We start from the raw sequence: 17,218 nt of genomic DNA on the forward strand, positions 1-17,218 counted from the left end.
AGGAGATGGGGAGCTACGATGGAAATATTTCCACTAACAGAGGCATTATTATTCCGGTCCTGAGCTTGCACAAATCATCCTAACAGATGAATCACAAACGGATGGTAATTTCCACAGATGGAGGTTCAGTCCTGTAGCATCCCATCTCCACTGCAAGCTACCAGTAATCTTCACCAAAGATGCTCCAATTTGTAACAGCTGAATATTTGATCATATGTTCAAAAGCAAAATGACAATTATTTTCTGTCTTGAATGGGTTGGTTTTTTTTTTAATCATTTGGACTTTCCAAGTGACAGAACAAATTGTGTTAAAGCCAGGCCTTGCAGCAACAGGTAAAAAAAAGATAACTTACTGTACCTTTACAGTCACCAAACACTACATTGTTCCTGAAATTAAATGGTAGAACACATCTTGGCATAGCATTAAGTAGTGATGCATGTTCTGAGACACTCTCCACATGCACTCAACTCTTCAGAAAATCTTTTAATTTTTCAGATGAGTGGAGAGCAGGTTTAACCAGCAATCTGAAATTTGCATTTGGCGTCAGACTACACCACAGAACCATTGCTAAAATACCAATCAATTACCACATTGATAATTTTGTAGGCATTACTGAAGTGATTTTATTATGTCAGCTGTTTATCCACCAAGCAACACTAAGCTCTGGTTGTATACAACACAGCTCTTTAATGAGAGAGTTTTCTGTTGTTTTTGTTTATTTGTTTTACTGCTAAACAAACAGTGGTAAAACATCTCTAAATTAGCAAAAACTAGGACTAAAGCCAGCCTGGTGCTCTAATGGCCAAGTCACAAAGCTGTGCTGCTGGCAAAACTGAGATCTCATTGAAATGAACAGAAGCTTCAGTGTCAGCCTCACTACACACTACATTGGGCTACACATATTCTATAAAACCAAAGTTAGTATTTCAAAAATATTCAGAAAAAAAACATTTAACAAGTACTTACAGGCAGTAGACAAACACACAACAACTGTATATCATTGGCAGCTCATCCAACAGCTACAAAAAGCAGAGACATCAAAACATGAAAACCACTTTTAACTGACACGCTTGTGAAAGTTAATTAAGGAGAGAAGTCTTAAGAAAACAGGAGTTTAAGTCACTTGGATATCCACCTTCTTGATTGTACTTTCAGGATGTGGCAGCGTCAAATCCCATTCAGCTACTGAAATTTTGCTGCTTTAATAAGCTTATTACAATGAATTTTTTTAATATTACATTTGATAAAAGCTATGCCTTTAAAGAATCATGCCATTTTCACTGTTCATACCTCTTTAAGCATTTATAATAATTAGTTTTTAAAAGTCAATTTGAATATTACACCATTTACAGCCTGCTCAATGCAACCAGTCACATTTTCTTGCTTCTATACAACCTTCACACAAAGAAACTCTTTACAATATCTTTTTTCCATAATGTAAAAGAGAACTTTAACCCTTTTAGGAAGCACCTTGTAATGTGCTTGAATGTTTACTTCCTGATTTTGGACATTTCTTACACGGATGAGTGAAGACCTGCTGCTTGTGATTTCTAATACATCCAGCAAATGCTGATGCTGAGACACTTTGAATTGTTACTCCCCCCCATGATCGCCTCTTTTCCAAGACAATCAAGAACCGGATGCAAAGAGATTTTGATCTCGTTCCTCCATCCTGCTGGAAGTTGTTGATGGCCATGTTTGTACAGCAACTCCCTTCCCAGCACTGGTAAAGGGTGCTTAACGAGTTCACAGTCATGTTTTTCTGACTAATGAGACAAATTAAGAGCAATACCAGCTTACGAAAACCCTCTTACAGAGCCAGCCTGATTCTGTCCCAGTTGGCAGCACTGGTCTGCACAGGCAAAAACCTCTGTTTAGTTTTGAGCATTCACATTGAGGAAAAAAAAAGTGAGCTACAGAAGCAGGGAGATGAATTATTCCAAGCTTGAACTATTAGCTTTTCTCGAATTTGGTCCCAAACTTCAGGAAATATTTCACAATGCAGCTAAACAGATCTAATGACCAGCTGCCACTGCAGGACAAGGCTTAATTCTTCACCCACACCCTGGCTGCTTCTCCTGAGCTAGCGGTCCCGCTTGTCTGACCCACAGCGAGCTATTTCCAACAGGTGACCCAGCACACATCTAACCTTAGAGAAAAAAAAAAAAAAAGAAGAGGTTTAAATCTATGATTTTTTTGTGTTATATTGTCAGGGGCTGCAATAGGTAGCACGAAAAAGTATCAGGAAGACAAACGGCAGATGAGGCTGTCAGGCGTGTTCGGTGGCACTTTGCCATCAGATTAGTTCATCTGTGCTGTGCTGCCTTAGAGAGGAAAAACAAGCAGGGGATGAATTCAGCTTTATACTAATAATTATTATTTAGAAATTGAGCAATGTTCTTCCTGAGCCCGACAGGAATTAGCTGCAGGATTAATTCATGCGTCTCTTGAAGAGCGGGAGTGATTTATAGTCTCAAATCAGAAAGAGAAGGCAAAAAATACGAAATATAGTAAATATTTTCAAATTTAGACAGCTGTGCACACACTGCATATACTGACAGCTTCTTGGGGACTTTACATTAACAGCAAAAAGAGTCTTAACAAATCCTAGCTAAAATTTGCTTGCGGAATACAATGGCTTCTGTAGCAAAAGGAATTCATCCCTCCAGAAACCCTGTCAACAGGATGTCTGAGACATGTATAGGAGGAAATTTGGTGTGCTGATTTAGCTGGTTAAATAAGCATTTTGGATCCCTCGAGCCACAATCAAGTAACACTCCCATCAAAATAAAACTAGATTAAAAAAGGTGATAAATTCAGAAAAAATGTTCCCAGCAACCGCTTTCAAGAACAGAAGCTTTCGCATTTCTCCTAATTAAGCTATCTGCACGCTGAACACTTACAGTATTAAGACTGAAGCAAATGTCAAGAAACTCTCTTCAAACAGCTATCAATGCTGACTTTGAATCATAACGAGACAACGTGAGTGAAAAAAGGATTATTTACTGGTTGAAATATTTCCTCCGAGGTGATTCATCAGTCAGCAATCAGTGTTACGGACCACAGATCTAGCTTGGCTGCCAAAATAATGTGTGCGCTTTCTCTATCTCACACGAAGCCTTTTACTCCAGTGGGAAAAAAAAATGATGCAAAAGCTTGCTGCTCCCCTCTCCTCTGCTTCTGTTTGCCCTTAAAATACCACAGATCTCAGCAGCTGTGGTTGTTCTGAAGCAACACTGCAACTGTGTGGTGAGCAGCACCAGTCATCTGGATTAAAAAAGCCCAAAACATAGGGGAGAAAAAAAAGGTGTTTTAAACCTGGATTATTTTAATTATCCAGGGTTCAGTGTGGCTTTGTTCACGTGCATCAGTGCAAGAGAGAGGACGTGCCCAATGCTCTCTGAGATGCCCTGGGGTCTCCAGTACAACCGTTCAAGACTGGTGGATGTGATGTGGGGCCTAAGGGACCTGCAGCTTTGTGGGATGGCAGCTGGAGGCCAGGTAGAATACTCCTGTGGTCTCAAATGGCACTGAACACACCTCTCTTTAGGAAAATTTAGGAAAACTGATATTATTCAAGCAAAGACTGCCTGGAGAATGCCTCAGCCCAGCTGCCAGGTTCCCTAAACTCCACTGACTATGGTAGGAACACAGATTCCTGGCACGTGCTCGTCTATGAAGGCTTCTTCATTTTGAACTGAATGCCACTTCTTCCTTTTGTTGATACAAAGCTCAATTTCCTTCATCTTCTGAGCCCGAAAACATGACAAGATACTTTGTGTCCTTTAGGAAACCCGATAATACCAGAAACAAATTCCTACGTGATTCCAGGACAAGTTCCTGTGATTTATTGCTGAATATCTTCTGCTTGAGAGCAGGAGAGAGAAGGAGACTCAACTACTCCTAATCAGAAGATACTGACCTCAGTATCTGTGCTCCAGGTAGATCTAGATCAACACAAAATGTAAGAGAAAAAAATGAGATGAAAAAAAGCCTAACAATAGTCTGTGCTGCTTGCTGTCAAACCACAGCTGCAGGAATTTTGAAGTAACAGCGTGACTAAGAAGATAACTGTGATTTCCCAAAGGATAAAGTGTTGTCTGCTGAAGTACGCAATAGATTAGAGCTTTATTTTAGGAATCCATACAAGTGCATATTTCTCTACATCTATTGGTGAAAAATATCTAATGAAATGAAACCATGCGAGTTTTCTGCTAAGAGCAGGAGTTGTACAGATGATATTTGAGGTAATTAACTCCTGTTACACAGGTTTCATCTAGACCAGAAATGGCAATATGACTATAAAGTGAGATACACCACGATTTACAGCGATTTAGCAGTACTCACCTGCATTTCATACTTCAGGGTCATGTGGAAGCACCAAGATCCCAATCCCACGGCTGAAAACAAACCAAGACCGTGGTTATAACACAAGTCTATGTAGAAAAATTTCAGGTGAATTAAACTAAAAACAAAATTTACCAAAAAAAAAAATAAATAACCATCAGCATCCCACTTCAGGGAAACAAATCCAATTTTCCTTGGCTGCCTGCTTTATACTTGTCACCAGTGATATAGTTGGATTTTGGGGGGATGGGGAAGGTTTCCCTGTCTCCTACAAACTAGAATGATCTCAGTTGAGAGTAGGAGTGGAGGGAACTAAGAATGAATGGAGTATTTTTATTCTACCTCCTTTTTTTAGTACATTAAGATTTATTTGCCTCAAACCTTCTCTAATGGAAAGCATCGTTCATACACAGTAGTCCTGAAAGTCTGTGATATTTCTGCTTTTTGTACAGCTTTAAAATGTACATTTTACAAGCAGCTTTTGGTCAGTGATAGAGGCAGAACCGAATTGTTACTAGAGCTCAGAGAATCAGAAATTCTGCATACACAAAACCCATGCAGTATGGTTTCATTTTGTGAAATGAGATCACCATTTCCAAGCTTTCTTCTCAGAAACTCAACCTTCTATATGCTGCATTTTATCTGAAGTACGTTCAACTCTGAATTTATCCTGAAATTAATTTATGAGATGTATACTTCACCTACAGAGAGTTGTTTTTTTTTCAGTTAGACAAAGACAATATGTCTTGGAAGTTAGATTTCATTATTTAGAGCAAAGCTGGTTGAGTATTTAATGTATCCTTCATTACTTTGAAATGTGAACAATTAAACACTCTCATTAGGCTCTAGCTCGTTTCTATTTTTGCAGGAGTAAGTACATTAACTTGATGTCTTGTCTTCCTTCAAGAAATTAGGCTTTACCTCAGACTAATTTCAGCAAAAGCCGAGCATTTCCCACTCAGTCCTTGATGGCTGGGCAGTGCTGCTGTGCTCTGAGATGTTTCTTTAGATGATTTTAGACGATGACTGTGATTATACACACTCAACCAACTTATTTAAAAAAGCACGTAACATATAAAATATTTCCAAACAATAAGCAATGTCTGTTTTCACCTTCATTAAGGTTTTAATGAGAAATTCTCCTAGCTCTATTCCTAGGTAAACACAACAGATGACGACCATTATTCACTCTGAAGAAAAACCACATTAAGATCATCATTAAAACAGCACCACCCATTACATTACCCTGGCTGTCACTGTGATTTCAATATCTTCATGATATAAACCCTTGCAATTTTTAACAACTATAATGCTCAAATATGGACAAAATCATTGCAACTCACAGAAGCTGCGATTCGTTTTAAATTAACAAAACATCTCGTTAGGTTTCTTTTGTTTCTGTTGTCCCTTTTTAATGCTATTGGGGATATAAATCTCAACAAGCTGTTGCTGAGCACACTCCTCCCCTTCCTGCTACATGATTAGCAGCAGTTATTTCTGGCTTGTTTTTCCTCTCCAGTCTTTGTAAAAAATCGAGAACGCTGCAGATATTAAGTGTTTCAGGTCATTAATCCCGGGACTACAAATAATCTCTAGAAATTGTTGATCAAGAAACTGCTGTGTCTGTGTCCTGATCACACCAAGTTCCTTCTTCTTTCTGAAAGTTTGCTATGCACTGGAGAGCTACGCATAAAATAGTTATCTAAAACAAAGAAAAGTTTAAAGGGAACCATCACAAGGCCATCCTTAAAATAAAAACCTTTACTGGAAATGGCTGTAATTCTGCTCGCAGCAGTCTTGATGGAGCATTAAGAACATCTCCTCCAACCCTGCTGGAACTGGGCACAGCAGCATCTTTACGAAGAGATGGTTTAAATGATGCCTAAAGAACGAAATGTGGTTCTTCACTTACCCATTTATACCTGCTTACTGCAGAATAACGTAAAAAGGCTAAAGTTGAATGAGCTAAGAGCCAAATTTCTGATTTTCTACCTTTGGCTTATCTGCTGGCTTAACACAGAACTGTGAAGAGCTTCATGAATCTGGTCAAAATTTAAAAAAATAAAAAGGCAAATGCATTAAGAGATGATGAACCACACTGTAGCATTGAAGTAGGTGATGCTCTGCCTCACTGACACTACCATGCAACTTCCAAGCTTCAGCAGAAGGCAAATAATGTCTTAAACCACACACACTGTGCTGAGTTGCTGTTTCGTGGCTCAGTGTATCCGAGTTCAGTGCTGAAACTTTTCAAAAAGGGAAAAGAGGAAATACCTATAACATGCCAAGTGTTGCAAGGAAATCTGCACTTCCTCTGATACGCTCAGAACACATCACCTCTATCTTCCAGGCTTAAAGCAAGCTTACAAGGGGCTTGACCTGTATTTCTCTCCAATAAATAGTGGTTTATTGCTTAAGCCTGGGTGTCTTTGTGTGCAGCTTCTACGTGCAGATCTACCGGAATGCCGCTATCTGCGGACAGACTTTTTATCACATAATAACTTCAGGATCAAGGCATTTCCAGGGAGCGTTGGCTTCACAAAACCACTGCTGCCTTGAGATGTTCTACCAGCTTTGTAGTTTTCACAATACAAGTGATCACGATCACAGCAATTCCAGTGGTTTTTTAATAGAAGCAGCTTCCCCATATAGCCACTGACAAGCTGAGCAACAGATTTTATCCTTATCTTGTAAGCAGAAGTTACCATTTTTCTCTCCTTTTATTTCCTTTTGGAAAGGAGCTCAACCCACTAAAAACTTCCTAGCAATTGGGAAGTTTAACACCATTTGAAGCAACTCCGTTTATGACAAAGAGGTCACTGATGAACTACTCCAGTTATGAGGGATATACATAAATAAATGCATATTTATTTTACTGTGCTCAAAACACCGAGATTTCAAGGCAATGTCCATACTAGAAATAATTATGCCTGAGATCCAACTCCAGATACACACCAAGTAAACTCTCAGGATTTGAATCAGAGTGACCTTAATAAATCTGAAGTTTTCAATCATTTGAGGAAGAATTAGAGGTGTCTTAATTAACTGCCATTCATTTTTGATATAAGACTGTCCATCAGCGTTCAGAATTATTCAATCACAAGCCTACGCTTTTATAGAAAAATCAGTTTGTTAGGATTTCATAGATGTGAATTTAAGCTGTACAGGTCCTACACTAAACATTATTAAGGGCAGGGTGGATGTTAAGGGCAGGCTCCAGATATAAACACATTTATTTTGGTATCTACACGTGTAGTAGGTATCAAAACTACACAGAGCTGACTGAATCTGGAGCTGAAACCCAAATACACTTTCTTAAAATAATGGAGCTGAACTGAAGAGGAGCAACATGCTGCACCGTGAACAGCCAAGGAATGAAACAAGAAGAAAAAGCAGAGTTAAATGAATTATTTTAATTGAATTACTTTGTTTTCAACACTTAAAAATGATTTCCCCTCCACTGCCTAAGAGACAGGAGTGACCCTGAGCAGCTCCCAGGCACCATCCAGCAGCCAGAGGAGCTCTGACAGTGAATTTGTACACGGTCACCTCGTCTGGGAGGCTAAAATGAACAGACACGGGGCTGTTCCACGCTGCTTGGCTTCAGCACTCAGGAATGTCCCCGAGCACGTCTGATTTACAAACACTGACATGGCCCGTGCACCTCCTCTTTGGCTCTTAGGTAACAATAAGGGAATTAATTTCGGGTGAAGGACTTCTAACAACTCATCTTGCAGATAGAGAATTTCAATGGAAATAAAGTTCAGAAATAAATACAAATATATTTAAATTAAGACCCTCGTAGAATATAAACCATTTGGGAACCACAAAGGTGGAACCTGCTAAAATGCCACAGCACCAAAATCCCAAACATCTGCACATGCTTTGAGGCAGCAACAGTCTGATTTGTCCTACCTGCTTTGTGAGATGCAAAATGCTAAAGTAATTGCTTAAGATTATTCTTAGTAATTTTAGCTTGGTTATTTTCTATAGTTCTCCAAAGCTTAAAAATCTGATCCAGCTTGTGCTGAGTTCACTGACAATATGCCCTTTGAGCTGAAGTGCAGCAGAAACGAGGGCTGGGAACAGCGTGCTGGATCTCAAAGAACTTGCTGAAAAGCACAACTCAGCCTTGGCACCAGAGTGAACAAGGAATTCATTTAAATAGTTACTTAGAAATCCCCCTTCTTGTCCTGCCAGCTTGGGATCTTAGCACGTACGTGAAACAAACAGTGCCCTCCTAATTCAATAGGCACTCGGTTCAAAGAGGAAAATTGTAGGGTATGTAGTGAAGCACTGAGCACAGCGTGCTAAGACACAAAGGAGCTGACAATCAGCTAAATGTCTGGATGCATCCAAATGAAACAGCTGATTTGGATCACAACAATGTCTAGAAACAACACGTCTTATGTTCTCAAACGCCAACAGATGGAACTGCAGCGGCCGCTTTGACAGCTGCCTCAACTTCTTGTAAAATTCTCAGTAATCAAAGTTGTTAAAACCTAACTAAAATGTCCACCTCCATCTTCGTAGCAGAATCGTGGAAGACTTTCTGCTTTAACAGAACAACCCACAGGCGTTATTAGCTAGTTAGCAGTTCTACCCTGTGGTCTTTTAACGAAGCCTGAAGTGAAATCAGCAGTTTTGTGCTAAATTCACTGTTCCTTTATGGATTCAGTCTATTTCTTTGTAAGAAATTACTTACACAGAGTGAAATCTGCTAAATGAAATTGTTGTAAGGAAAAGGTATTCTCTTGCAGTTTCTCACAAAAATATATTTCTGTACGCTTGCCCTCTCTTCTCACTCATTCACATGCAGAGAATGCTAACGGTCTTGGCACGTTTCAGCTATATTTAAAATTCTATTTAGCTACTGATTTGCTGCTTTATTCGATAGTAAAACACATGTTAAGAGGTTTGTGATTCCAAAGCATCCTTATCCTGTTCCTGTTTTTCCACTGAAAAATGATAAAGCTGCCTACATTCCTTTACATTTTTTTAACTGCTGTGAAACACTCCACTGAAGCAGAGACAAAACAGGAGAGAAACTTTTTGAAGACTGACCTGCAACGCTAGGTCCAAATACAAGAAATGAAAGTCAAGCCATTATCATTACAGACAGAAGCCAAAGGCTTCTGCCCAGCTAAAGAGGAGCAGAGCTCAGCTGGAGCTCAGGACTGCCTCGCAGCACTGCTACCAAGCCTGGATGCTGAGCTCCCCTTCCCAAAAACCAAGAACAGTACAAAAAAATGTTTAAAAAATAATGTATCATAAACAAAGACAGACTTCTTTTAAACAGTCACGTTAAATGGTACACCAGAAGCCCACTGAGGGCTGGAAATCCTTCTGGCAGTCTTGGTGTGACATCCTGATGTTCTGTTCAAATACTGGCATATTTTACCCATCACAAAGCATTACTGGAGGAGGCAGCCACTATTTATGGTAAATACTGAGACTGAAATGCAGTTGTGTTTTTTTTTTTTCCATTTTTCAGTTTTTAAAAAAATGGTAGTATAGGATACTTTGGTTCAAGAATAAGGGAAAAGTCAACTTCAGCAAGTGCTTAGTTTCATTCTGTCTTTTAAGAAGGAAACTTTGACCCTCAGAAATTCCTTCTACCAAACTATTTTATACTGGGACAAATATGAATAACCATAAAACGCCTACAAATGGCTACTTGGAAAGCGGTCAGAAACTTCCACGGCTGTACATTGCTGCTGCTTTTCTTTATTATTATTTTTTTTTATTATCAAAGCTGAGCTGGGTCTCCAAGAAATTGAAAAAAACCCTGAAGTTGTACCTAGCGTATGTTACAGCTTCATTGGCACCAAGAGTATGTTTAGCATATGGGTATCTGCTTTTCAGCAGTGTTTTATCAAAATACGTGGTTATGCCAGTCGTAGAAGTAACATTTACAGTAAACCAGTCTCTCACCACTGAGAAGACTGAGGGAGATTGCTTCCCCAAAGATGGGAGCTACAGCAAACACAGAAATCCCATGAAACACAAATTCTGTGAAATCCACTTCTCAAGACCAACTGCCAAGTCTGAATCATCTTAAAACACCTCCTTTCTGCATAAGGAACATGTTTTTTTAAGTTATATGAGTGAGGTTCTAAAGGGAGATGTTTCTTTTCTGTATTTTGCCATTATAGGAAGCAGTTCACAACGTCAGGTTGTTCTTCCATCCCTGCTAAGCTTCCTAAATACGATGGCAGTCGGGTTGTTGGGTGGTATGTGCCAAAGAACTGAACACAAATTCCAACTCATGAAAGAATGCCTCTCCAATTCCTTTAAGATCTTTCCCATTTGTTGTATTACTTTCCCATAGAAGTGTTAAAACCCACACTAATACAGCATTAAACTGCTTGAAAGCAGGACCACATACCCTCTGTAAACCATCAGAGAGCACAGATGCCAGAAACGGATCACTTTAAAACCTCATGAAGTTATTTAGTGAACTCTAACTTCATGCCTCTCCAACAAATGCCACTTCCCTGTTAACACAAACCTCAATTTTATTAAACCGTTAAAGTTTTCACACGTAGTATTTGGATTCTAGTACTCGATTTATTCACATTCAGATACTGTTCATTGCACATCTGGGCTCCCTTTAGAATGAAAGAGCAAAGTAAGTGTTACACATACCTGTAAGACACAAATAGGCAGCTAAATACCGTTTTTCAAGGCCATCTTTATAGGTCTGAATCGCACCATAGATTGGAGGTAGAATGAAAATCAGGTTACTCACTGTGTTCCCTGTAGGACAGAAACAAAAAGCAGAGGTTTAGAACTGGGTACTGGGCATTTTAAATAAGCACAGCTACGTTCATTCATTAAAGGCTGCTTCTACAGTTCCCATCCAGAACGCTGCCCCTTTTTGAAACTGTCTTCTGCTTTCAAATGTAACATGTGGTTAAATTTTGCTACAACGTGGTTAACTATTTGAAGGCTAAATGGTTCTCTTTTGTCCTTTTACACGTTTGGAGGGCAATAAAAAACTAAATTAACTGGAAAGGTTGGCTTAGATGGTGGTAGGGTTACCTGATTGAACGGCACATGAATTAAAACACAACTCCTTAAGGATATAAAAGCCCCAAATACAGTTTTCAGTGGTTTTCCTTCCCTTAACTCTCTCCTCCACACCACCTTCAAGATGCTTTAAGGTCACAAAGTGACCCATTCCTCAACAAAAGCTGTTCGGTCTTCCCAGAGCACACAGAACAAACCTGAGGTGGAGCTGCATCGCAGATCACAATGCAAGATCAAGGACTGCAAGAGGGCACAATAAGGACCAGCAAAAAGCAGCCCCTAATGCTCAGCATGGCAGGCAAGTGCCAAAGCTCATCAAGAGCTCCAATACCAGAGGGTAGGATGATGCTTCCAGCACTGGGAAAGACGAAGAAACCTTTCTTTCCTCTTGTTTTCTCATTTCAAGACCACTCTCCCACTCTGACAGGTTTTCAAACTGTTGTGGCCATCACAAAAGCGCAATGAAATGGTAAGAAATGTAAGTGAGGCAAAAGGAAATGTAAATTTCTCAGCAGAAGGGGTGCAGATTCAGCTTCTGAGCCCAATCACAAATTTAATTTCAAGAATTAAGACTTTGTAACAGGAATGAGACGAACTTGGGCAAGAGCTGGTATAGAAAAAGGCAGAACGCCATTTACATCAATTAAGCTGCAAATTTTCACATGCCATCAGTTAAATATATACAGTTAAAATTTTAACTCTGATTTCCAAATAGCTCCATGACAAGCACGATGCATGAGGATACGGGGAGGCCAAGAACAATTATTTCTGCCTTTTGTGTTTGGCAGAAACTCCTGGAAGCATGTCACTATGTAAAACACAGAATGAGAGTGAGCAGACCACGTCTGAGCACATCCAAGCACCTGCTTTTCAGATCTACCCTCCAAGATCCATACCAGAGAGAAGTGGTAACTGCCAGACTACGATCACAAAACCCCAAGGTATTACAGCACCTCTGGGAACAGAAATCCTATTTTAAAGGTTTACAGAAAATTTAACCCCTGGCAGAAGTGGTTATTTCAGGACCCATGGTAAGAAGCGCACCCAGTCAGCCTTAATAAGTTAGCTTTGTAGAGCCAACAAATTAAATCCAAATCTCAGTTTGAGACGCTCTTCTTGACCAGATAAGCATCCCATCCAACACGAACCCTTCTTTACTGATTTAACATCACCTCCTGAACAACCACCAGCCTCACCAACTTATGACAACCACGCCAGAGATGTCATTCCTCGGGGCAGCTCTGCAGAGAGGTTCCCCCATGGAACAGAAACCCAGCTGAAATCAAACCAGCTCTGTAAATATGTTCAGGTTTGTACCAACCCAGAGGTTTTTCATGCCTTGTTTCTTAGGGGAAGCATTAACCTCTCACAGTGTTCCTGCAGGGATGCAATGGGCAGGGATTCGTTCTCTCCAGAGACCAGGCTTGGCAGAAAGCTGCTGCAAACCAGGGTCCATCGCCGCCACCTCCCATAAACCACACAAAAACATCATTAAAACGATGTTTTAATCTTAAAAATCTTAAAAAACAAAGTAAAGGCTACACCCAGACCAGGCAGCAAGTCTGTCGCTTTCAGGAAGAGCTCTCATACGCACCCATTTCACGGAGATCTTATTAGACATCACATAAACATCATTGTTTTAGGTCGTTTTTATTATGCAACGGGCAAAAAGCTGGCAAAAACCCAAACCTGCAAGTGCTGAACAAAAGAAATCCCGTGCTGCTTGTCCCTGGGTGGGAGGGAAGGCACGTGACAGCCACGGAGATCTGCAGCAGGCTAACGAGCCTAAATGGACACAGGAACGCAGCAAAGAGATGCCTCCGTAGGAAAGCAAAGGTCTCGACACTTCCTGCAAAGCTGTAATTAGGTTAAATTACGGGAAATTTATGAGCATTTAATCTAGGAGCATCTTGCTGGGAGAGGAAATACCGGGGGCCTAATGTAGCTGTAAATCCCTGCCGCTCCTTCTCGGCGCTTTCTGGCCCGTATTGTTCAGTCCGTCTGCAGCACAGATTAGGCATGCCTATTTGCAAAACATTTATTGAAAACTGGGCTTATTTTAAATTTTAAATAAAGGAATTGGGGGTGGGAGAACAATGAATGAAGTACTCGGGCATGCTGCTAGGAAAATTACTTCTTTCAAGCAGAAAAATTACAAGGCCGCTGTTAAACCTAAGGTCCCCCGGAGTGGAGATTTCCTAGAAGTCCTGATAGTCTTTGCAGGATTATCCTCACAGAATAGCTCAAATTAAAGGGGATTTTTAAAAATTTCTTAACTAATTCCATCAAGAACGGCAGCGAGACATGCCCAGAGATTAGCAAACAACACCAGGAAAGAAGGAAAAGGACACACAAGTAACCGCAGCCCTATTACTCCCAAGTTAATTAGCGAACAAGGACATGAAAGAAGCTTTGAAGGAAATGGATATGGAAGTTGAAAATGGGGAAAAAGAGAGCTGACAAAAGAGCTGGCTTTGGGTTTAACTCTGTACTGAACTCTTACATTTCAGTACTGGATTCCTCGGGTGCTGGACCAGTACTTGAAATATTGTGACCGAGAACATGCCTTGCCATATGAAGGTGGATCCTTATCCCAAACATAGGATTGATTTATTTGAAGAGGCAGAAAAGAGAACAAAGACTGTACGGTGACAACCATAAGCCATCACTGGAAGGCACCTAAAATTTAAGGCGCCTAAAAGGCACCCCCAAATTTATTTCCAGGATAGGCAGGGAAATAGCGAAGTCTTCACGAAAGCCAGCAGTGGAAAATGATGTTCTGTTTTTACCAATAAATGGAAAATTACACAAGGAGCATCTCTCAGCTGCGAGGGTAAGGTGGGAACCTACAGTATGGGAAGGGACAAAAATGGTTTAGCTCCCCTAGCCCAACAATAAAGGCTGGAGGGAATGAAACTGTGCTCTGCAAACACACCATGGATAAATGCCAAGGATCCAAGGGAGCTGTTTGAACTACAGGAATACTGCCAAAGGAAGAAATAAACTAACCTTTAATAAATGTAGAGTAGAGCTGTATCTGTGTTTCACACACCTGCACGCCGTGATACCAACGCAAGAGTAAAAACCACCACGCTTTTTGTTTTGTTTTACTATGCATGTTCATTCAATCATCCTCAGGTCTTAAAAAAAAATATATATATATATATATACAGTACCATAAATGCACAAAGATCTGTACAAGGACTGAAATCACATCACAGTCCAAAATTACAAGCAAAAACTTGGAGAGGAAACAGTATTTACAAGCTAACATGGGCACAATATATTACTTACTCTCACATGAAAAGCTTGACAGAGCTGGAGTACACAAATTTGAAGGATCCTACTTTCATAACCTTTCTATTTCCCCCAAAAATGTAGTTACTTCTACATTAGTAAGTCATTTCTGCAATAAATTTGGATGAGAAGTCAAAAGGATAAAACAAGCGACGTTGTAGATACGCCAAGTGATAACAAAAGGTGGTCATAAAGAAAATACCTCGCAGGATGTAGAAGCATCAGGAGCACTGCACATGGAGCTAGGATGCAGGAGATGTTTTCAGCAAAGGAGGAAAAGTGGTATCTAAAAGCAGCAGCAAAAATTATCACCTCCTGCTCTGTGACAGCCAAAAGTCGGTGTGTTATCAGCGTTATTCTCATCCCAAATCCCAAACACTGCACCGTGTGAGCCCTTACGGAGAAAATTACCTTGATCCCAGCCAAAACCCTGACAGAGATCCTTCCTCCTGTTCAGTTTTATGAACTGGCACTGACCTTTTCAAACATAAAAGTGTTTTCAGTCTCTTGCTCACTCGCACACTTTGGATTCCTGTATGGTTTCTACAAGACCCAAACCCCAACAGAAATAACTGTTACCTCCAGACAGCAAAGAATTATTATTTTTTTTCCAGTTTAAAAAGCTGGCTATATATTAAAAGCTCATTTAAGATCAGAACTTATATTGATGATATTTATCACAGGCTTTCAGCCTACCCTTACAGACAACTGCAGCTCACGGTGAAACACAAGAGAGGGCAGGGGCTGCTAATTCCTAAAAGATACACACCTAAGCTCCTATAAAGCCAAAGTGTCCCCTTGTAATTACAAATTAAACGAGATTTTGAGGCTGATAAAGTCTGTTCCATTGCACGTGAGTCACAATGCACGGCACAGTCAGTTTTAGGGCACTACCTGGCTCCTGGAGCTTTCCCTTTTTCCATTCCTGTATGAAAAAACAGAACTGATGTTAACAAACAAAGCCTGTCAGATGGTTTCATGACACACGCAGAACTTGAATCATCCTTCTAGAGGCTTTCAGATGCGAGTTCTCTCTCACTGCTCATGTTTCTGGCATCATCTCTGGCAGCTCTGGTGCAAATTGCAGGGTTTACCAGACGTAAAGAGCTTGGGAAGCAACGCGGTGGTGTGGACGTGTAGGCGACCACCTACCATGGGAACACCTTCCCTAAAAGAAGGCTTCTCGTGGAAGGATCTCCAGGGATACGAAACCAAAGATGAGCACACTCAGAGAATATCAGCAAAAGAACAGCACAAAAAGAGCAGTCCTGGGGCCCTGAGCACCAGGAAGCAACAAGACAGAAAGGTTTTGGGGAAATGAGATTCAAATCTTCACGTCCACCAGCCTTTTTTAATATCTGCCTCTTCCAAGTCCACAATAACCGTGCTTTGGAGGGTCAGGAAATGAATCTCCCGTCTCCATTTGATATTTCTAAAGGACCTCGAGGGGAGAGACGAGTCATCCCGACGGGAGCTTTGCCAGGAGGTGATTACCGAGCTCCCTGCTGCATGATGCGCGTGAGATCGATGTCAGCTTCGCAGATCTATCCTTAAAGGAAAAAAGGGAAGCGGGGAATGCTTTTAAGTGATGAGATCTGATTCCTGCCTCTTGTAATTCCTCCGGTCTCCTTACCAAACCCTAAGCAAGCCTTGATTTCGTTTACCTGGCCCTTAACTGAAGTTGCAGCTTGTGTTAGCCACCACATCTCGAACAACAAAATGAGAAAACACCACCCGAGGAAACAGCGAGGCAATTACTGAACCATATAGCTACGTATGAAAACTTCCTCAAGAACCATAAAAACAGGGACAGATAAATAACAACTCAAACTAAGGGGTTATCAGAGAGACCGTATGTCCCTAAGTATTTAAAAAATAGAAATCTAAAGATCAATTTTTGTATAAATCACCAGAATTGTAACAGTGAGCTCTGTAGGAAGACAAAACACAATAGGAAAATGTGATAGCGTAAGCACATTACAGAAGAACACTGTATTAACCCAGCTCTGTATAGACCTTGGCAATGTGAAAGCCCTCTTGGCATACCACTGGGAGAAAATACAGAGGGGAGAAGCCAGAGGGCTTCAGATAAGACCAACGCAGAGCCCTACAAGGGAAAAGAAAGATTTGGAGAGAAAAAAACCAGCTACCTAAATGCTGGCCAGGCAGCAGCTACAAGCAAGGGACACAGAAGTGAGCAGATTTACAGGGCGCAAGGATTGAAAAACAAACAAACACATTTGTATTACTAAAAAAGAGCCTTTTGATCAGCATTGACAAGGAAAAGGGAAATTCAGGTGGAACACCCAGAAGCTCAGTTTATTTGGAAACCAGGTTTTCTCCCCAAAAGAAGCCACGGGTCCTGGAGCAGTTTCAAACGAGCCTGGACAACACGCCACAAGGCTGCAGATGAAGATGAAGCAGATGCAGTTGAAGTCCAGGAGTTGGATGATCCTTGTAGGTCCCTTCCAGTTCAGGATATTCTCTGATTCCATGAATGCAGCACCCAGAACCTGTGCTTTGAGGTCTCCTAGGCTGCTT

General features: G+C 40.6%; 1 protein-coding gene across 1 annotated transcript in view; it reads right to left on the bottom strand.

Annotated features, from left to right (window-relative positions):
- Nucleotides 1-17,218, bottom strand: part of ACER3 (alkaline ceramidase 3) — a 52,679-nt gene that overhangs the window by 24,044 nt on the left and 11,417 nt on the right. Inside the window, exons 2-4 of the mRNA XM_032207739.1 lie at nucleotides 10,997-11,107; nucleotides 4,349-4,401; nucleotides 968-1,020 (exon numbers count right to left, since the gene is read on the bottom strand). Of these exons, the coding sequence (XP_032063630.1) occupies nucleotides 968-1,020; nucleotides 4,349-4,401; nucleotides 10,997-11,107 (217 nt within the window). The remainder of the gene's footprint in view (nucleotides 1-967; nucleotides 1,021-4,348; nucleotides 4,402-10,996; nucleotides 11,108-17,218) is intronic.

The sequence above is a fragment of the Aythya fuligula genome, chromosome 1 (genome assembly GCF_009819795.1).
Source record: "Aythya fuligula isolate bAytFul2 chromosome 1, bAytFul2.pri, whole genome shotgun sequence".
Taxonomy (NCBI): Eukaryota; Metazoa; Chordata; class Aves; order Anseriformes; family Anatidae; genus Aythya; species Aythya fuligula.